This window comes from Phyllostomus hastatus, unplaced genomic scaffold (assembly GCF_019186645.2).
Source record: "Phyllostomus hastatus isolate PE091 unplaced genomic scaffold, TTU_PhHast_1.1 phas_contig_80, whole genome shotgun sequence".
Classification (NCBI taxonomy): domain Eukaryota; kingdom Metazoa; phylum Chordata; class Mammalia; order Chiroptera; family Phyllostomidae; genus Phyllostomus; species Phyllostomus hastatus.
Genome location: NW_025333960.1, coordinates 6,537,202 through 6,559,890, shown reverse-complemented (window position 1 = coordinate 6,559,890; position 22,689 = coordinate 6,537,202). Strand labels below are relative to the sequence as shown.

Here is a 22,689-nt window from a genome sequence, read left to right as displayed (position 1 = left end):
CAAAGATTTGGTCAGTGGGATACTGCATTTTTCTGGTCCTGGAGCTGAAACAACAGGTTTAGATATTTTCCTTGGTGGTAATAGACCCCACCCAGGCTTTGTTCTTAAGATTATTTGATGCCAACCAGAACCTCCTTGTTCTGAGGGCTTAATGATTAAGGGAATGGTTGTGTAAGGGAGAGGAAGGTGTTGTGAGTCAGGGTTTTGGATGAGGCCAGTCTACATCAAGAGGAGAAAATGTCAGATTAAAGAAAATGGGGTTTCTGCATGGTTACATAAGTAGCTTGGATCTTAACCTGCTGCTCATTAGAATTGCCTGGTACTTTGTCACTCCACAGTATCATGAAAATAAGGATCATGAAATCAATTGCAATAACAGAAAAGTTTTTACTTACCTTGACAGAGTTACAACTTGCTAAATTTTTCACAAAAGATATCATTTAAAATATTTAAGCCAATATATACATTTAAAAAAATGATTCTTAAGTCATCTAAGACTTACAGCCAAAACAGAGGTGTGGGTAGATATACTCTGCCTCCTCGCATAACCAAAAGAAGGCAATAAAACGTTTAAAAACCAAAAATAACCAGAACTGCCAGAAAATCGAACTGTATGGAAATCTGACAACCAAGGAGTTAAAGAAGAAACATTCATCCGGACTGGTAGGAGGGACAGAAATGGGCAGCCAGGGTGGAGAGGACACACAGCAAGGCAGTGTCTGGAGGATGGAATGGGCAAGGTGGTGGCTGGCAGACCAGGTGGTCCCACAGTTGCATGCAGATAAACTGGGAGGAACAACTTGGGGGGAGGCGGGGCAAGACAGACCACACAACCCAGGGTTCCAGCTCGGAAAAAGAAAGCCTCAAAACCTCTGGATGGAAAAACCTGTGGGAGTTGCAGCAGCAGGAGAAACTCCTACCCTCACAGGAGAATTCGTTCAAGAGGCCCACAGGGTCCTAGAACATCACAAACCCACCCACCCAGGAATCAGCAACAGAAGGGCCCAATTTCCTTGTGTGTCGCAGGGGAAGTGACTGAAAGCCAGCCAAGAGCTGAGCAAGTGTCACTGTTCCCTCTTAACCCTTCCCCTACTATATGAGCCACAGTGCAGTGGGTTGCCCTGCCCTGACAAATATCTAAGATGTTCCACCACTTACAATGTAACACATGTGCTAAGATGAAGAAATATGGCCCAAATGAAAAAACAGAACAAAACTCAAAAAATAGATCTAAGCAATGAAGAGATAGCCAACATATCTGATGCAGATTTCAAAACACTGGTAATCAGGATGCCCACAGAAATGGTTGAATATGGTTGCAAAATAGAGGAAAAAGTGAAATAAAGAAAAATATACATGGAACCAACAGTGAAGGGAAGGAAACCAGGACTCAAATCATCTGTTTGGAGCAGAAGGAAGAAAGAAACATTCAACCAGAACAAAATGAAGAAATAAGAATTCAAAAAAATGAGGAGAGGCTTAGGAACCTCCAGGACATCTTTAAATGTTCCAACATCCATATCATAGGCATGCCAGAAGGAGAAGAGAAAGAGCAAGAAACTGAAAACTTAATTGAACAAATAATGAAAGAGAACTTTCCCAATCTGCTAAAGGAAATAGATTTCCAGGGAGCTCAGAGAGTCCCAAAGAAGCTGGATCCAAGGAAGCACACACCAAGGCACATCATCATTACATTACCCAAGATTAAAGATAAGGAAAGAATCTTAAAAGCAGCAGGAGAAATGGAGAGAGTTACCTACAAAGGTGTTCTTGTAAGACTATCAGCTGATTTCTTAAAAGAAACCTTGCAGACAAGAAGGGGCTGGAAAGAAGTATTCAAAGTCATGAAAGACAAGGATCTACATCCAAGATTACTCTATCCAGCAGAGCTATCATTTAGAATGGAAGGGCAGATCAAGTGCTTCCCAGATAAGGTCAAGTTCAAGGGGTTCATCATCACCAAGCTTTTATTATATGAAATGTTAAAGGGATTTATCTAAGAAAAAGATGATCAAAACTATGAACAGTAAAATGACAACAACAAACTCACAACTACCAACAACTGAACCTAAAAAAAAAGAAAAAGGAAAACAAACCGAACAACTAGAACAGGAACAGAATCACAGAAAGGGAGATCACATGGAGGGTTATCAGCAGGGCAGGAGAGGAGGGAGAACAGAGGAAAAGGTACAGGGAATAAGAAGCATAAATGGTAGGTAGAAAACAGACAGGGGAAGGTTAAGAATAGCATAGGAAATGGAGAAGGCAATGAACTTATAGGTACAACCCATGGACGTGAACTAAGGGGAAGGGGGAATGCTGGTGGGAGATGGGATGCAGAGCAGAGGGGAATAAAGGGGAGAAAAAATGGGACAACTGTAATAGTGTAATCAATAAAGTATACTTGAAAAAATAAAATAAAAATAAATTAAGAATAAGTCATCTTTTCATGATCCCTTCCTGTCCCCTCTCATAATTGACTCCATGGCTGTAAGAACTCTGAATTTTAAGTTATTTTTGAGGAGGGGCAGACAGTAGATGAGAAATAAACAATGGATTGCTATTTTCACTAGTATGAAACAAAAGGAAGATCCAGATGATGGGATTAAAAATGCTTCTGCAAACATAAATATCCTCAGGTGTAGCAGAAAATGAAAAAATGAAGTAAATTGCTTTTTTGCCTTTCTCTAAAATTAGTAGGCATGTCCTCAAGTGAGGATTTAAAAAAATTCATCCCTGTATATATTTCCATTTTAGGACCCCTGATTTGAAGTCCCTCTATAACATGCTGGGAAGTAGATGCATTGAACCAAAGATCTAGTCAAAAAGTTGGCATAAATCTACTATTATAGATTTTTATTTTATTCTTTTATTCCTTAGAGCAGGGGTGTCAAACTCATTTTCACCGAGGTCCACATCATCCTCGGTGACATCCACGGTTGTCTTCGAAGGACCGAATGTAATTTCAATTCCTTAACAGTAAAGGAGTAGTTACATTTATACAGTCCTAAAATCATTTTGGCCCTTTGAAGGTAACCGCGAGGCTGATGTGGCCCCTGGAGATAATGAGTTTGACACCCCTGCCTTAGAGAGTGTTTCAAAGAACTGGGAAATGCATTCACATTCAAAGGGAGTTTTCACTTTTTATTTTCATTGCACAAACATGAAACCCATGAATGGAGAATACCATTCAGCATCAGTAACAACTCAGAAGATACACTTGGAAATGTTCATTGATGCTTCTCAGGTCTCACTTAGATGGTTAAGCATCAGAGTCAAAAAGTCAAAAGGATCTTTAGTATCCATCCTGGACACTGGGGATGGGAAAAGAATTTGACATCTTTGCCTTTGTCATCAACATCTCAGAACTACTTATTTTTAGCAGCATTCAGGAAGGTACTATGCTTCCTTTGGAAGGCGGTCTTTAATCTCATCTATCAGAAACTTTTGAAGTATTTTTAAACCATATTCCATTGTTTCTACTTATACTAGTTATTACCATCTTAATCAAGTCACCCACCTCCCTCCACCCTAACTGCATCCTGATAGAAATTGGTTGCTTCCTAAACTCTAATTATAGCCAAAGGCTTTATATTTAGTTTAATTTTTAGTTACTTAGTTACTTTCATCCCTTTTAATCAGAGACGATGGGTTTCTGTATCATATGTCAGTATTATATGTCCCCAGCCAAGAAAACAGAACATATCATTTCTAAATCAAATTATTGTAGCCCACAGGTTGGGGATGGGAGCAGAGAACAGCTCATCTTCCCATCCAAGACCCTCCTGGTTGTCTGAGTTACACTCCAGAGCTCTCTTTTCAGGAGCAGACACCTCTCTCACTTCATCACTAATCTTTTGCCTCCTTTCCTGCTAGATGGTCAGGAACTCAGTGTGTACTCCATGGCACTCTTCACTCCACCAAATTCAAGAGCACCAAGTACTTAGCCAAACTGCTTTGTGGTTTTCAAACCAGGTCTCCAGCAAGGGCAGGGCTCTCCGCTCCCAGGGGCCTTCATGTTCCTCCAGTTCCCACAATCTTCCCTCCTGTGGCATTTCCAGGGTTGTTTGTATTCTGTCCAGACTGTTCCATCTCATGCACCAGCTCCATACCCCGACACTTCACCTACCTCTGTACACAGGCAGCAGCACCTACCAGAAAGGCCACAGGCAGATCAGGGTCCCTCTGGCTTCTCAGGAGCCCTGCCACCTGGCCATAGCTCTGTAGTCCACCAGGAACAGTTGACTTTCTTTGACCTCTCCTACAGAAGGCAGTGTAGTGACAGAGACCAGTCTCCACAGGTGCTTCCCTTTGGGCAGGACTGGCCCTGGCTTCCAGGTGAAATGTCCTCATTTCTGACACTGCCCCCACCACTTCATGTCTCTGAAAGGGCATCCATAACATCAGCCTGGTGGCTTACTTGCCACAGGGTTGCCTCTTGGTCCTGCAGCAGCCAGATTTTGTGCCAAATCAATGGTGCATGGACAGGGGGCCGCCAGAATGTCACCCCAGCACCAGGATACTGGGACTGTCTTTAGCTAGGAGTGAAGATGGCCAAAAGAATTAAGTGGCTTTACTGCGTCTCTGGCCTCCATCTTGCCCATGCTGAAAGCATCTCAAAACCTACAAGGCAGTCTGGTCAGAGAGCGTGTGGAGATGGTAAGTAACACCCTGTGCTGTGCAATATGACCCCAAGCACAGGGGCTTAGAGAAAGACCCGCTCATTGGTTTATTTCATATACCCAGTGATGAAACCCAAACCTTCCAGGCTTGGCCAGGCAGGGAAGCAAGACCCTGTCCCTGTCTAAGACACATTCACTCTCCCCACTGTAGAAGCCTCCCCTGGCCATGGAAAGCATAGGCCACTGAGATGCCCTTCCTGTCCTCACATGCTTTCCTGAAGCCCCACTGCCCCTGTCTGTCTAGAAATGGTCTTCAAACCACCAGCTAACCAGTCCCCATCTCTTCCTGTGTCTTGAACATGACAGTGTCCTTTGGGGGCTGAGCACTTACCTCTGCCAGCTCCAAGAGGGGGAGGCGAGCAAACGTCCATTCATCAGACAAATATTTAGGGGGCAGGTCTATATGAAGTGCTGGGGACCCCTGGGCCAACCAAAGACCTGTCCTGGGGGGCTAAAATTTTGAGACAGAGACAGATAAGAAACAGATAAAAAACAAATGTAAAACATGTCAGTCCGTGGTAAGTGCTTTGTAAAGAAAAAGCAAGGTTGGTGTGGAGATGGACAAGGTGGCTATTTTAGACAAGGTGGAGAGGGTGGCCTCTCTATCAGGGGAGAGGGGTGGGTCAGTGGAGGAAGAGTACCTGTGTCTGTCTTCTTCCACATGCAGATGTAATATGATCTCCTTTCTTTCCACCTACTTCTCCATGCCTCCATTTGTGTAACATACCAGACTTCTGGGACCAGTCTTATAGCTTCCACCAGGTGTGCACATCCGCTCACTTTTGGATCTTATCAGGACTTATTATGCTAAAGGAACATCTCTCAATTCCTGTTTTGTGTTTACATGGCAGCATGGCCTTCCTCTAGCTTAGCCTTGGAAGGAGGCCTGTGCCCCCTCCCACTTTCTGAGTGGCCCCTCACTCCCAACCCTACAGTAGTGGGCAAGACGGAAGAGGGAAGGCAGATGTAAAAAGAAAAAAGGAGGTGACAGTAACCCCTCAGTCAGGAATGTTATGCTACCTGGGCAGACACATGTACAGGAAAGAAAATGGGAACACCCCCTAGGATCTCTGCTGCCCTATCTTCCTGCGCTTGTGTGACGATCCCATATGTCACCCACTACCAGGAGAAAGTCATCAGAGCACATTCTGAGCACTGCTGGCTTGCTTTTCAGCTTCCTGGAAAGAATCGACAGTGTCAGCTTGGTGGACTACACCCCCACAGACCAGGTATGTGAAGTTAGAGCTGCAGCTACCCATTGGAACCTTGTGAGATTAAAGAAATTGCCATTATTCAAGGATTATTTTTAATGGATTAAGGAAAATTTTCTTTAAATAACTACTTCTTGCAAATTGTGTGAACCCTGTATGCACACGCAGTATGTTTACCATGCCCTGTTAATTGGCTCATTGACTTAGCTCACTGAGACGTACTAAATTCCCAATATCAAAATAATTTTATTTGTGCAATAGAACTAAGCAATTCCCATTCCTCTTGGGAGGTCTCAACAGAAAACTAACCCTTTACTTCCCCAGCTTCATAAACTCTGCCCATTCTGCTTTTGGCCCTTGTCTGAGTTGCAAACACTCTCCAGGCTCACTCTCCAGGCTGTCCAGGGCTTAAGCCAGAGAAAAGTACCCCTTTTTAAGTAGCAGATAGAGACCTTCTGTGCCCACAAAACCTTTGACCCTCAGGCATCTGTAGAAACTTGGAGAACCCTGAATTGTTCAGCTTGAGAGTCCTCTAGATGCCTCCAGAGCTACTGAACTCCAAAGAAGTTATAGGGTCTCCATTCATACTGCCTCCATCCAATACTCCCCAGTGTCTGTGTCCTGGCAGGGCCTTGGTCGTGGGACCCTCTTGAAGGTCCTCTCTTCTCTGCCCTTCCTGGAGGTCTGCACTCTTCTCCATCCCTTGAACTCCACCTGTCTCTGAGGTTGACTCCAAGAGTTCAGAATTACCTGGCAGAGCAATGGAGCCTTTCTGGTCCTGAGTCAATTCCATAGGCTGTCCTAAGCACTCTCTCATCAAGCTATCAGGGGAGGACCACCTCCCAGCTTCCAGAATGATTGGAGGGTCTGCTTCATTAACATTATAATAGATTTGTTATCAGAAAGAAATACCCCTTACATCTAACAAATGTACAAAAGATGTCAGCTTTGTAAAACTGGCTTTCTCATACCCTCCAGACTGCAATCATCTCTTATCTTAGAATAGAAGTACGTGAGGAAGAGATCTTAAATCAACTAGCATCCAGTCCAAAAATTCCATGATCTGTGAATACAGAGTTATACCTCCTTTGGTTTCTCATCCAAATCAATCTGAACCTGAAGCAGCTGGCTCCCCAGTTGTACCAGGAGAGCACTGGCAGTGTCTCTGCCCAGAACACTAAGGGTGTAACGTGGTTGTCAGGAGCATAACAATCATGGGCTACATTTATCAGTGAATTTTAAAAAAACCCTAAAGAAAATAAAAGCACATCTCTCAAGCCTCTTGATACTGTAACTGCAACTTTCTGGAGGGAACAGAACACTTCATCTGAGATTTTAATTACTGTATTATTGTTGTTTCTGTTATTAAAAAAAAACTGCTCTTTGAAAAACTATTACAATTCTATCCAGGGCTTTCCTTCTGGAGAATGATGATGTCACTTGGTTTGTTTTTCTCTTCCTGTTCTCAGGACCTTCTCAGATGCAGAGTTCTGACATCAGGGATTTTTGAGACACGATTCCAAGTGGACAAAGTAAACTTTCAGTAAGTGTGTTGTCAAGAGCAGGCCTGCTGCAGAGCTGTGGGCAGGAAGCTCTCTCTCCTTGCTGCCTGCTGGGGCCCTACAGGACTTGGGGCCAAGTGACCCAAGGTGACCCAGCTCCCACCTGCAGCCCTCAGGCTTCTGGGAGCAGAATCCCAAATGTGCACTGCCATCCTTTTGGATAAATAAATACAGATTCTGTGGTCCTGAGGTACATGCAGAAAGTTTAAGTAAGGGAGGAGTCCAAGACTGGAAAGGCCTTAAGTAAGGTGAGAAAGATCTGAGGCCTTGGAGTAGGTAGAGAGAAACTGCAGCCAGAACACTCGGGCAGGGGGGTGCACTGTGCAGGCTGCCCTGAGAAAAGGGGCCTGAGCCAGCCTGATTACCGCAGGGTGAGAGCTGAGTGAGAGAAGTAACTGGGTGTGGATACCGACCTAGCACCCTAGTGCAGAACCCAGGGCTGGGCCTGAGCAGTCTGCTGAGGCTGCACAGGTGGGGCTGCAAGCTGGACAGCAATGGAGAAGAGCACAGAAGGGCAGGGTACTTCCTCACACCCCCAAATAATTGTCCTGTTGTTCTTCCACAGCATGTTTGATGTTGGTGGCCAGAGGGATGAGAGAAGAAAATGGATCCAGTGCTTTAATGGTGATTCCTATGCTCTCAAGAAAATGGGATGAATGTTCACACTCACTGCTGCTACTAGGTTTAAGTAGTTTTGAATGACATCATCCATAAAATGCCTTAAATATGAATCTCAGAAATAAGGAATTTAAGATCCCGAATTTCCATTTACCATTTGCTAATATGGGTAGACTCCTGATTGAGCGCATTACTGAACAATCAGTTACACACACAGAGTGACTTCAGGTCATTCTTATGCTGGTGGAAAGAAAGGTACCCTGCAAATGGGTAGCAGTGGGATGTGCACTTTATCATAACCCCCAGTGGCCATCTGTCTAACTTTTTCCCTCTTCTCTCACTAAGATGTCACCGCTATCATTTATGTGGCAGCCTGCAGTAGCTACAACATGGTGATTCGGGAAGATAACAACACCAACAGGCTGAGAGAGTCCCTGGACCTTTTTGAAAGCATCTGGAACAACAGGTTATAAAACTAATAAATTCAGTCTCACCACTGGTTTGCAAATTTTCTTTCATTAGAAGTCTCATTAAGCTCACTTTTACTTTTATTCTCCAGATATAGTAATTCTTCCCTTACTAAAGAATCCAAAACTATAAAAAGTATCTCTTTAGACCATCTCTATATAGACATACTTAACATGGGGCTGTTCCTTGATAAGGTTCTGTTAGTGTTTTTTTAAATATATTTATTGATTATGCTATTACAATTGTCCCATTTTCCCACCTTTATTCTCCTCTTCCCTGCACACCACCTCCCACCAGCACTCCCCCCCTTTAGTTCACATCCATGGTCATACATATAAGTTCTTTGGCTTCTCCATTTCCTATACTATTTTTAACCTCCCCGTTCTATTTTCTGCCTACCATTTATGCTACTTATTCTCTGTACCTTTTCCCCCTCTCACTCCCACTTCCCCACTGATAACCCTCCATGTGATCTCCATTTCTGTGATTCTGTTCCTGTTCTAGTTATTTGCTTAGTTTGTTTTTGTTTTTTTAGGTTCAGTTGTTGGTAGCTGTGAGTTTGTTGTTGTCATTTTACTGTTCATAGTTTTGATCATCTTTTTCTTAGATAAATCCCTTTAACATTTCATATAATAAAAGCTTGGTGATGATGAACCCCTTGAACTTGACCTTATCTGGGAAGTACTTTATCTGCCCTCCTATTCTAAATGAAAGCTCTGCTGGATAGAGTAATCTTGGATGTAGATCCTTGTCTTTCATGACTTTGAATACTTCTTTCCAGCCCCTTCTTGTCTGCAAGGTTCCTTTTGAGAAATCAACTGATAGTCTTTATTATATAAGAAATTACCTAGCTTATTTCACTTAGCATAATGCTCTCCAGGTCCAACCATGCTGTTGCAAAGGGTTGGAGTTCCTTCTTTCATAGTTTTTTGATCCACTCCTTTATTGATGGGCACTTAGGTTGCTTCCAGCACTTGGCTATTGGAAATTGTGCTGCTATGAACATTAGGGTGCATAGGTTCTTTTGAATTAGTGTTTCAGGATGCTTAGGGTATAATCCCAGCAGTGGAATTGCTGGGTCAAAAGGCAGTTCCATTTTCACTTTTTTGAGGAAATTCTATACTGTTTTTTACAGTGGCTGCACCAGTCTGCATTCCCACCAACAGTGCACTAGGGTTCCCTTTTCTCCACAACCTGGCCAAAACTTGTTGGCCAGATCCATTGATTTGGTTATGATGTGTATCTCATTGTGGTTTTAATTTGCATCTCTCCGATGGCTAGTGATGCTGAACATCCTTTCATATGTCTCTAGGCCCTCTGTATGTCCTCCTTGGAGAAGTGTATGTTCAGGTCCTTTGCCCATTTTTATTTGGGTTGCTTGTCTTCCTGGAGTGGAGTTGTGTGAGTTCTTAATGTATTTTGGAGATCAAACCTTTGTCCAGGGTATCATTTGCAAATATGTTTTCTCACATGGTTGGTTCCCTTTTCATTTTGCTGATGTTTTCTTTAGCCATGAAGAAGCTTTTTATTCTGATAAAGTCCAATTTGTTTCTTCTTTCCTTTATGTCCCTTGCTCTAGGGGACATATCAGTGAAAATGTTGCTGTGTGGAATATCTGAGATTTTCCTGCCTATGTTCTCCTCTAGGACTTCTATGGTGTCACGACTTATATTTAAGTCTGTTATCCACCTTGAGTTTATTTTTGTGTATGGTGTAAGTTGGTGGTTGAGTTTCATTTTTTTGCATGTAGCTGTCCAGATCTCCCAATGCCATTTGTTGAAGAGGATATTTTTACTCCCTTTTATGCTTGTTGCCCCTTTGTTGAATAGTAATTGACCATAGAGACTTGGGTTTATTTTTTGGGCTCTCTATTCTGTTCTATTGATCTATGTGTCTGTTCTTTTGCCAGTACCAGACTGTTGTGATTACCGTGGCCTTGTAGTATAGTTTGATGTCAGCTATGGTGATCCTCCTACTTTGTTCTTCTTTCTCAAAATTGCTGTGGCTATTCGGGGTCATTTATGGTTGCATATAAATTTTTGAAATGTTTGTTCTAAATCTGTGAAATATGTCATTGGTATTTTAATAGGAATTGCATTGAATCTTTAAATTGCTTTGGGTAGTATGGGCATTTTAATGATGTTAATTCTTCCAATCCATGAACATGGCATATGCTCTCATTTGTTTGTGTCTTCCTTAATTTCTTTCTTCAGTGTTGTGTAGTTTTCTGAGTATAGGTCTTTTACCTCCTTGGTTAAAAATAAATAATTTTTTTTCTGTAGGTATTTTATTTTTCTTGTCACTATAGCAAATAAGATTTTTTTCCTTATTTTTGTTTCAGATATTGAATTGTTGGTATACAAAAATGCCTTTAATTTATGAATATGACTTTGTATCCTGCTGTTTTTCCAAATTCACTTATTGTATACAGTAATTTTGGTGGAGTCTATAGGATTTTCCATGTATGCTATCATATCATCTGCAAAAAATGACAGTTTTGCTTCCTCCTTTCCAATTTGGATGCCTTTTACACCTTCTTCTTCTTTGATCGCTGTGGATTGGACTTCCAATACTATGTTGAATAGAAGTGGTGAAAGCGGACATCCTTGTCTTGTTCCTGATCTTTGCCAGAAAGGTTTTAGTTTTTGCCCTTTGAGTATGATGTTGGCTGTAGGGTTTTTATATATGGCCTTTATTATGTTGAGGTATGCTCCCTCTACTCCCACTTTGCTGAGTGGTTGTTGTTTTTTTTTTGTCATAAATGGGTGCTGAACCTTATCAAATGTTTTTTCTGCCTCTATTGATATGATTATGCGATTTTTGTCTTTTCTTTTATTTATGTGATATATTACATTTATTGATTTATGAATATTGTACCATCCTTGCATGCCTGGGATGAATCCCTCTTGATCATAGTGTATGATCTTTTTGATGTATTGCTGAATGTGGTTTGCCAATATTTTGTTGAGGATTTTAGCATCTATGTTCATCAGCAGTATTGGACTCTAGTTTTCTTTCTTTGTTGTTTCTTTATCTGTTTTGGTGATTAGGATGATGCTGCCTTCATAAAGAGAGTTTGGGAGTCTTCCCTTTTCTTGGGTTTTTGTAATAGTCTGTGAAGTATAGGTGTTAGCTCTTCCTTAAGTGTTGTAAAATTCTTCTGTGAAACCATCTGGTTCAGAGATTTTGTGTGCCAGGAGTTTTTTAATTATTACTTTGATTTCACCAGCTATTGTAGGTCTGTTCAGGCTTTCTACTTCTTCTTTATTCCATTTTGGAAGATTATGTTTTTCTAGAAATTTTTCCACTTTACCCAGCTTTTCAAATGTCTTGGCATATAGATATTCATACTAACTTCTTAAAATCCTTTGTTTCTGTGGTATCAGTTGTAATTTCTTGTGATTCATTTCTGATTGTATTTATTTGGGTCCTCTCTCCTTTTTTTCTTAATGAACCTACTTAAAGTCTTGTTGATTTTATTTTATCTTTTCAAAGAACCAACACCTGACTTATCGATCCTTACAATTGTTCTTTTAGTCTCTATGTCATTTAATTCTGCTCTGATCTTGGTTACTTCCTTCCTTCTACTCATTTTGGGCTTTGTTTGTCGCTGTTCCTCAAGTTCTCGTAGATGTAAGGTTAGGCTGTTTATTTGAAATGTTTCTATCATTTTTAGGTAGGCCTGTATTGCTATGATTTTCCCTCTCAGGACTGCCTTCACTGTGTCCTATAAGTTTTGGACTATTGTGTGTTCATTTTCACTTGTTTCCAGAAATTTTTTTATTTATTCCTTGATCTCATTCTTAACCCATTCATTGTTTAACAGCATGCTATTGAATCTCCATGATTTTGAGTGTTTTTGAGTTTTTTCTTTGAAATTGATTTCTAGTTTCAGTCCCTGGTGATCTGAGAAGATGCTTGATATGATTTCAATTTTCTGAAATGTGTTGAGGCTTTTTTGTGTGTGTCCTATCATGTGGTCTATCTTTGAAAATGTTCCACATGCATTTGAAAGGAATGTGTATTTTGCTTCTTTGGGATGAAAGGTTCTATATATATATCAGTTAAGTACAATTTGATATAATGGGTCATTCAGTTCTACAATATCCTTCTTGATATTTTGTTTGGAATATTTATCCATTGTTGACAGGGGGGTGTTAAAATCCCCATAATTGTATTTCTGTCTATATCTTTCTTGGAGTCCTCTAAAATTTTCCTTATATATTTAGGTGCTCCTATGTTGGGTACATATATGTCTATACTATTTATGTCTTCTTAATGGATTCTTCCCTTGAGTATTATGAAGTGTCCTTCTGGGTCTCTCTTTTTATGGCCTTTGTTTTGAAGTCTATTTTGTCTACATATTGCTACCCCCGCTCTTTTTTTCCTGTCCATTTGCTCAAAATATTTTTTTCCAACCTTTCACTTTCAGTCTGTGTAGGTCTTTTGTTCTGAGGTGGGTCTCTTTTAGGCAGCAGATGTGTGGGTCATGTTTTGTTATTCATTCAGCTACCCTGTGTCTTTTGATTGGAGCATTTAATCCATTTACAATGAAGGTTATTATTGATATGTATTTATTCATTGCCATTTTGTCCCCTTTGTACCTGTGTTCCTCTCTCTCTTGCTCTTTTTCTCCCTTCTCTTAAAGCAGTCCATTTAGCATATCTTGCAGTGCTGGGGTTTGGTGGAGGTGTAATCTTTCAGCCTTCTTTTGCCTGGGACACTCCTTATTTGGCCTTCCATTTTAATTGAGAGCCTTGCTGGATAGAGTAGTCTTGGTCACAGGCCTTTGCTTTTCATTACTTAGAATATTTCTTGCCATTCCCTTCTGGCTTGTAGTGTTTTCATTGAGAAGTCAGCTGTTAGCCTTATCAGGGCTCCCTTAAATGTTACTTCCTGTTTCTCCCTTGCTGCCTTTAAGATTCTCTGTTTGTCTTTGAATTTTGCCATTTTAATTACATTTTTTTGTATTTTTTGACTAGAAAAAACCTTAAGGCTATTTCCATTTGGGGGAAGAATGGATGGTGTTTCTAATTCATAGTAAGATTCCTGTGCACTAATCATCAGCTTGATTCCTTTGAAGTAACAGAATTTCTAAAGGTTTGCTGATGCACACACTGAATTCATGTTAAGCCATTTCTCAGCATCTGTTTAATTAAACAAAGAACTTTCCAGCCTACACCTTCACTGTACCTTAGCCCTTTCCCTTAGCCTTTTCTGTCCAGTGCAATGATACAGACCTGATTAACATCCTGCTCCAGGTTAGAGAACCTCAGATGTAGTTAGAAATGTCAGGGGAAGAATGAAGGCAGCTGCAAACTATTTTTTGTGTGATTAGCTAATGAGTCCTGTACCTTCATTTAACTTCTATTTTTTTGACCCTTTATTAGTAAATCATACTACCATAATCCAAGTATATTATGTAAGTAAACCTTAGTTTTGGTACCAGTAAATTCATGTATTCAGTGAATGTAAGTTAGAAAGTGCTACACTGCTAAATCAACTCCTATGTTTATTTATCATTATTTATCATGAATTTCTTTCTTATAGATGGAGTGGGAGACCAAGATATTGGTATATTAAATAATGCTAAATCCTATATATCATCAGGAAGGTGACAATGTTGTCCTTTTCACTAAATTCCTCCTATGTTAGATGTACTTGCCCATACAGAGGATGTGAAATTTGTGTGTTTATATCTCCTTTTCAGGTGGCTAAGGACCATCTCTATAATCTTGTTCTTGAACAAACAAGATATGCTGGCAGAAAAAGTCTTGGCAGGGAAATCAAAAATTGAAGATTATTTCCCAGAGTATGCAAATTATACTGTTCCTGAAGATGGTAAGATTTCAAAACAAGTTTCTCCTGACTAAGGAAAAGATTTAATTGTTCTTTTAATAGCCCTGTAACTATAATTCAAACAGTTCAGATGAATCTAGAAAAGTCAGTTAATTAATATCAATCCTCTCAAATACTGCCCCACCTCAAGTAGGAGAGTATTAAAATGTCCTATGTAGGATTCCATTTGTAAAAATTTCAGAATTTGACTTTCCATTTAAACTGTCCAGTTAGAGAAAGGGCAGGTTTTAGGTGTGAGTATGTCATTAGTTGGGATAAGTTCTACCTCTTGGTGCCTCAGTTGGGACTACCATGAACTGGGCAGTCCTTTGCATTGATCTTCACACTGAACTCTCACCATAACCCTATGTGAGAGTTACTATTATTATGTTTTCTGGTGGAAAGTGGGACTTAGAGAGGTAAAGTCGCTTGTTCAAAGTAAGTCAGGTAGAACCTGTGAGGACAAGGAAGGCTTTGAACCCTTTACTCTGAAGCCTGTGATTTCAGCCACCATGTTTACATCTCTTGTCTCCAGGGATGATTTTAGCTAGACATTGGTCACCTCTCAGGGAGACCAACCATCTGTGGGTGTTCCTGGGACCTGGAACTTTCAGTGCTAAAGCCAAGAAGGTCCTGTCCAGGCAAACCCTGGTAGAGATAATAATCCCATTTCCAATTTCTATTCTTCAGTTTTGAGTAGACACTGGGCAACCAGGCTCTTGTAGGAAAGATTTGCTTATAGGAAAATAACACCACATCCTAAATTTGAGTCCCAAACTACATCAAGCACAATGAAAGGGACTTTCCTAGAAACTCCCATAAAGAAGTTAAGAAAATTCATCAGCCTCTGCACTAACCTCAGAGAGCCGAGCGGTGTGCTTTCCAAGGCTAAGGTAACGTGCCATTTGCCTGAGGGTAATCTTCAGAGCACCCCTTGTGTTGCCTTCTCTGTTGCTGGATTACCTGTCTCTCAGCAACTGACTCTAACTTTCCCAGTCACCAGTTTCCTCACCCTGTTCCTTCACCTGACCAATCAATACTCAAGCTCTGTGGAGATATTTCCTAAATGCTATCTATGATAACATACACTTCCTTGTTATTCCTTCCTCATAGCCTTGGTCCTGACCCTCATTCCCCTCTTCTCAGCTTATGGATCAAGTCAATGCAGCTCGTAGCCCAGGTTCCCTGACTCCGGTCACTCAGCTTTCCAGAAAACTCTCTGAAGTTCTGAAAAGTCACCTTTCTGAAACAAAATCACACCATGCTTATTATCCCTACCAACACTGACGTAATCTTACAGGCTGAGGCCAAAACTGACCTGTCTAGGCAATAGTAAAAGCTTCACTCTCCTACTCTCAGCAATACTGTGCTCCTCCCTGCCACACTCACTGACACTGTGCTCCTCCCCCCACACTCAGTCACACTGTGCACTCCCCCACATTCTCAGTGACACTGTTCCCCCCAACCCTGGTTATGCTATGCTACTCCTCCTCCCCACACTTTGTGACATTATGATCTTACCCTACACACACTCAGTCACCCTGTGCTCCTCTCCTGCTCAATCCTCTCTCCCCTTTGCACTGGGCCTGCCCAGGCACCTGTCCTGGCCAAACATGGCAGGCCTTCAGGTCAGGGATGACTCAGCAACTGCAGAGCTTCCCAGTACCACAGTAGTTGTAACAGAAAAGGGAAGAGAGTGATGAAAACAAGCTGACTTGAAGCCTACAGTTTAGGAAAATAAGTTTCACAGGGCCACAGAAACTACTGAATAATGATTCCATGAACATAAAATGTGCATGGGAGAAAGGCTCAAAAGGGCCTAGAGCTGAGTGGTCACCACAGATGATTTTAATTAGGGGCTGCAGATGCTGCAGTCTCTAGGAGGAACAGTAAGAGAGGGTCTTTCTAAGAACAAGCCAGATGGAATGAGAACACAGCCCCACAGTCCAGATGAGCAGAGCCACTGCTGAAGCTACAGCCATAGGCCTGGCACCCAGCTCCTGGAGATTGCTGGGTCTTCTCTCCTCCATAGAGTGCTGAAGGGGAAGGCAGCTGTGGGCTTGGCAAGTGTTTAATGAGATGCTTTCATTTTATCTGAGTGGAAGTTATCTCCCCACCACCAAAAATGAAAGTTCTATGAGAGTTGTAACTATTAAAATGATTTGAAAGGAGAAAAGAAAAATGAAAGTGACATTTTAGCTTTTTGCCATTTTAGCTGTATGCCTTTTAATGCTATAAGTATACTGCAGTCCAACTTTGTAACTCATTTTATATTTTCCAGAGTTGTATCTCTGGTCCACATTACTTAATTAAAATTCCATTTGTAATTTCTACAGCAACACCAGATGCAGGAGAAGATCCCAAAGTTACAAGAGCCAAGTTCTTTATAAGGGATCTGTTCTTGGTAAGTGATTTTATTAACCTTTGTTTTCCTACAGCCATAGAGTTGTATTGTTCTTTGCAATTTGAAAATTACTTACCCTTTCATGATCTAGTTTAATCTCCCCTCAAGTTATAAGAGATGAGAGGAGTATTGTTACTTTATCTCATCACTGAGCACATTGAGGTTCAGAGACATTAGATGTCTAACCTCAGGTCACACAGCTTACAAGCAAGAATGGCATGAAGACAAGCTAGACCCTTTTGCTTATTGTATTTTGCAAAATGGAAAGAGTCTTTCAGCAGAATCTGAAATACCAGCACCCAACCTGGGTCCTCCTTTAATCCTTTGTCTTCCATTTAACACTAAGAGGCTAAAATTAATGTGAAAATGGACCTGCTCAGAAACAGACTTTTTTTTTACTTTCTATTAAAAAGTGAAAGAATTGTATAAATTCTTTCTACCATATACTCTTATCCATTACCCAGTGGGTAGTATCCATTGTACTACCATATACTCTTCACCCAAATTGACCAACTGGTAAAAGTTTACCATATTTATTTGTCTTATCTATTTTTTTTCATTTGAATAAGCCACAGTGTATAACTAGCTACAAATTTTCACTAGCCAGAAACTAACAGATGCCAAGACTTACTCAAGACCATGTTCCAGTCATACCCAGACAGCACTTGGCACATGTCCATTGTGCAGAAGTGGAAATCAACCCAGTCTGCAGCAGAGATGGTCCAGGCTGAAGGCGGGCATTTCCATGGGAATCAGATCCTCAGCACAGCACCTAGGAACCCCTTCTCTACCCTCCTTTTATGATGTTCCCTTTTGCCTCTTGAATCCTATATTGAGTGAGAAAGTAACAAGGGTAAGAAACCAAGTCCCAAGGTGAGATCTGAGGAACAAGTATCCCCAGGAAGTAACAGGTAGTGCTGCTGGGAAAGAGCTGCGTACTGAGTCCATCTGGGAAATGCTGTGTTAAACAAAGTGAGACAAGTTTCTCTGTTGTCAGACTTCTAGGAACTTTTGCTGTGCTGATGCATTTTGTGAGTCTCTTCATTCAGGGAAATTAGCTTCTAGTAGATTAAAGATTTCTTTTCTTAAGGAGCATCTTACAAGACTATAATATATAAAAACACATTAAAAAGTGTTCTACAAATGCTATTCTAATGAGATTGAAACAATAACCAAGTGTGCAAATTGGGCATCTAGATAAAGATTAGAAATAGAATATGAATGGCCATGTCCCCACCATTCAGTCCTTGGGCAGAAACCTTTTCTCTAACAGTGGACAAACCTGGCTTGTATGGAGTTTGCAAATCAGGGAAATAAAGACATGGAAGGCATCAGCTTACATTTTTTATTGTGGGATTTGCCTGAGGCAGTGAGTCATCCAAGAAGTTTTGAGTTGGAACCCTCAGCCCCAGACTTAGAAGGCATCCAGAGTGGATTACAAAATTGGTTATTTATTAGTATTTAATCTGGAAGAGAGCAAATCGTAGGTGAAAAGATAACTTTGGTAACACAAGGCCCCAAGAGAGGGTGGGGAATAAAGGTTATAAAAGGAGGAGAGGTGCAGGGGGAGAACCTGTCCTTTAGGAGGGTAAAGAGGGGTTGGGGCTTGGAAGGGAGAGAGCACAAGGAGAGGAACCCTTCCATGAGAAGGGGCCAAGTGCTGTCTGAGCATTCTCCTTAAATGGCACTACATGAGGAGGGGACTGACCACCAGGAGGTTTGTCCCAGGCAAAGTCATTTCTTCCTGTGGAGAGTCATCTTAAAACAGGAGGATCTTAGAATGGAAGGAGACAAAAGGAGGGAGGGCCAGGGAGTCAGCCCCCAGCACCCCCTAGTCATAGTCAACCAGATCTGTCCCTCAAGCTGGAAACCACCTACAAGCCCCAGCCCAGACCTAGACCAGAGAGTCTCTTCCAAGGCCAGTGTTGCCAAACCTTTTAAAGCAGAAGGTGATAAGTATGTAGTCACAACCCTGTGTCTGCATACTCTTAGCATGTAAGAAGCCTGCATGTTTTCTGAGCTGTCCTCCTCATATTTACTAGATCATCTCAGATTTCTTTCACCTTGACCATTATCTCCTAAGAAAGGGCCTCAGAGAATAAGACAGCAGCTAGGTGACCCAGCCAAACAAACTGGGCAGAGTCTAGAACTGCCCAGTTTTCCTTGATAAGCTTATTCATATTATTTTTAATGAACATTAGCTTTTTTTCGAGATTTAAACTGTTTGAAATTTGCAAACTGCAACAACCTTTGTAATAACTCCATTCCTTTCTAGGCAAAGAGGAACTGGTCACATTATTACAGAAGAAAGCCTATTTTCATTCATTCACTATGCACTTACTCTCCTTGTGCCACACACCTCACCTTGTGTTTTAGGGCTAAAAAGATATGTAACTTACAGACTTTGGTGTCCCTAACTTAAAAAAAAAACTTTTAATTGCTCAAGAATAGCCCAACTGCTGCTAAAAACATCTCTCCTTTTAGGATTTTCATAACCTGATGAACATTTGCATATCACCCTTGCAGAGCCCCAGTATTTCTCCAACAGCTGATTCCTGAGCTACTTTGCGGAAAAATAGGGGGTGGGAGTGGAGGGACAAGAGGACATCGGGGATTCCTGTGGGCACCTATGAAGAAAGTTCCATATGACCCCTGCATCAGTCTGCCAGGGCTGCCGTAAACAAAGTCCTATAGACTAGCTGGCTTAAACAAAGAAAATTTATTTTCTCATTGTTCTGGAGGCTGGAAGTCTGAAGTCAGGGTGTGAGAAGGGCTGATTTCTCCTGAGACCTCTTCCTGGGCTTGTAGATTTTCACCACCTCCCTGTGTTCTCACATGGTCTTCCCTCTGTGTGTTTGTGTCCTTATCTCCTAAGGACACCCATTTTACTGAGTAGCACCCACCCTAATGAACTCATCTTAACTTAATTACCTTTTTAAAGACCCTATCTCCAAATACAGTCACACTCTGAGGTGCTGAGTGTTAGGATTTAAACATGAGTGGGGGAGGGGCACAATTTAGCCCATGACAGCCCCTCTCCACACTGCCCCACTTAGCTTCACAATGCAAATGAGCACGTCACTCTAAGATGTCCTCACGAGTCATGACTGATGATGTTTAACTCAGTGTTTCTCAGTTATTTGGCCACACAGCACTTAACCCAGGGACACCCTAGGAAATGCTAAAGGTCTATGTGGAGGAGGAAGTAACATGGCTGAGGTTATACCCATACAGAACCACTAGTCATGTGTGGATATTTAAATTAAAATTAAATAAAACTGAAAATCAGTCTCTGCTGCATCAGCTCAGCATAGTGGCTACCTTATTGACAGGGAGGATATAGAACATTTTCATTATCACCAAAATTTCCACTGAAAGATGTTGGTTTAGACCTTCATTTCTGGAAAATTCCACCCTAAATTCTGTTTTCATTGGCTGTCTTTTAAATGTTCATCCTGTTTCAAATGAATTCTAAGCTTCTGTGGGCAAGAGGTAAGCTAAAATTCTTTGGGTTTCCAGTTGTGTGTTCACTATTTAGACACTCCCTACAGCTCTGTATTTCTATGTCAAACAAACAAGACAACACCCAAGCCCTCTATTCTTTGATCCAAGAATGAATGGGGTGGGGGCTGCGTTTCCATGTGCCCTAGGGCGAAGTGGCCAGGGCTCTGCTGCACTGACGCCTTTTTTTTTTTGCAGAGGATCAGCACTGCGACAGGGGATGGCAAACACTACTGCTACCCACACTTCACCTGCGCCGTGGACACGGAGAACATCCGCAGGGTGTTCAATGACTGCCGAGACATCATCCAGAGGATGCACCTCAAACAGTACGAACTCTTATGAGGCGTCTAGGGCAGTAGGCATGCCTTCTGGCGCCATCTCTCCGCCTGCTCTCCTTTCTCTGCTACCACACCAGGCAGAGCAGTTATTTCCAAACTACCTGTCAGCCCCAAGCCATGGTAGAAAGTAGTGAGTTCCCACTGTCATCCATGCTGCCGTCTGTCCTGCTCTGTGTCCTCTCCATGTGTGACCACCAAGCCTCTGGCTACCTCTTTCCCCTCAGGTTTGGTTTGTAGCTTTTGTTCTCATTGAACATGGCCTTCCCTAGCCTCCCACCCCCACCCATTTGTCATTGAAAACCATCTACTCTCACTTGGGTGACACTACAGTGAAATTTCTCTGGGTGGGGGCCCCTGTTATTCATTTATTCAGTGATTTGTTCATTAATTCAAAACTTGATAGATGGCGGAAAAGCACACTTTTCCCAAGTTATGTGACATGATTGTAGAGTCACTTGTGTAATGCAGTGAGCCAGGCTTTCCAATTCTAGCTTTAAGCTGCAAACGGACAAGAGGCCACCTCTTCTGATCTGCATTAGCCCAAGATTTAGAGTAGGCCCCAAGCTACAGAATGGTAAGAAAAGCTTTTTTTTTTTTTCAGTAATATTTTGAGTATCCGCTAGCCTCAGGCATTTAAATTACAGCTACTTTGAGCCTTTTATATTTAGGCAGAAAACCTACCACATTCACTACTGCAAAGGGTATCCTGTCTAAAAATGATTCTCTAGATTTTCACAATGCTTGGGCAACAGTCTCCTTTCATATATTCTTTTTGTTGTTATTTTATTGCCAGTTTATTATAATGTACAGACCATAGAATTTAATATTATTTTGTATAAGTCCTGAAGAAAAATCCTTGGAGATCTTTGGGCCTTGATTGTGGCCATACCTATAAAAGAAATGTGTTTTTATTGTGCTAACAGCTAAATGGCAGCATAACCCACCGCTTGCTCAAAGAAAGGGAATAAATAGTATCTGTAGAATTTAGGACATTTTACCAGGATACTGAAAAATACTCCTTGATTTTTAAAAATTATATGTATTATATTATACACATAACTCTTCCACATCTTATAATTAATGCTGTACTAACATCACAAGCTTCTTCCAAGGAACCAAGGATGTTTTTTCTCTCCAGACAAAATGTTTATTGATTATTTTACTATTTAAAGACTTTTACAAGTTCCCTCAGTGGGAATAGGTCAACTATTCCTACCGTCAAAGCTTTTGAACCATTCATTTGACCATAGGTTCCATCATAAGTAAAAAGGAAGAAAAAGACAAAAGGGTGTCAATATTTGTGTCTACTTAGGAGAATCAAAGGATGACATTTTCATTTGCCTTTTGAAGAAGAAACATTACAAAACTTTTATTTGAAATATGAAGTCAAAATATATGAAGATTTACAAAGGCAGCCTCAAAAGTTATGGCACTCTAGAAAGCAAGAGTCACTGTAGCAGGGATGTTTTATACTCTCTCCACAGCCACAGCTTTGAGGGCAGTTCCCTTAGGTCAAAGCTAATCTGTGATGATGTCCAAGTTACAGTTCAACAGTACAGAGCCAGAGAAGTCACGGCCTGGCCTACATTACTTCAGTAACTTCTTTCTAGTCTTCTAGTCTTCGTTAAGTATTTTCAAGTTTATAATGTAATTAGCATTTTTAGAACCCTTTATAAACCTATCCATTTTTAAATACTACCAACTTTAACATGAAAGGATGGCAACTTTATAGACAATCAAGGCAACAAACACGTATTTTATTATCACCAAATCCTGCCCCTTTCACTCTTAACTTTTTGACAAAACTCTCAGTTGAACTGAGACATATAAAGCAGAACTTATTTTCAGTTTTCATTGCACTTTCAAAATAAAAACATGAAGGAAAACCTGAACAGATATACCCCCACATATACACACAAAATGAAATAGTATATTGTTACATGCATTATTACTCAATAACTCCCCAGTAACTAAACTTTCTATTTAAAAGTTTGACTGAAAATAGGACTAGTCTCTTAGAAAAAATACAAAAATAATACATTCTATCTGGCTTAAAATTATCAA

General features: G+C 41.0%; 1 protein-coding gene across 2 annotated transcripts in view; it reads left to right on the top strand.

The window, feature by feature from the left end:
- GNAL (G protein subunit alpha L) overlaps positions 1-22,231 on the top strand; it is a 160,969-nt gene extending 138,738 nt beyond the window's left edge. For both annotated transcript variants that reach the window (XM_045850378.1, XM_045850379.1), the window contains exons 6-12: positions 5,857-5,911; positions 7,363-7,436; positions 8,021-8,079; positions 8,419-8,539; positions 14,252-14,382; positions 16,716-16,783; positions 20,483-22,231. In XM_045850378.1, the coding sequence (XP_045706334.1) occupies positions 5,857-5,911; positions 7,363-7,436; positions 8,021-8,079; positions 8,419-8,539; positions 14,252-14,382; positions 16,716-16,783; positions 20,483-20,629 (655 nt within the window). In that variant the 3' untranslated portion in view covers positions 20,630-22,231. The remainder of the gene's footprint in view (positions 1-5,856; positions 5,912-7,362; positions 7,437-8,020; positions 8,080-8,418; positions 8,540-14,251; positions 14,383-16,715; positions 16,784-20,482) is intronic.
- Positions 22,232-22,689: the final 458 nt, after the last annotated feature.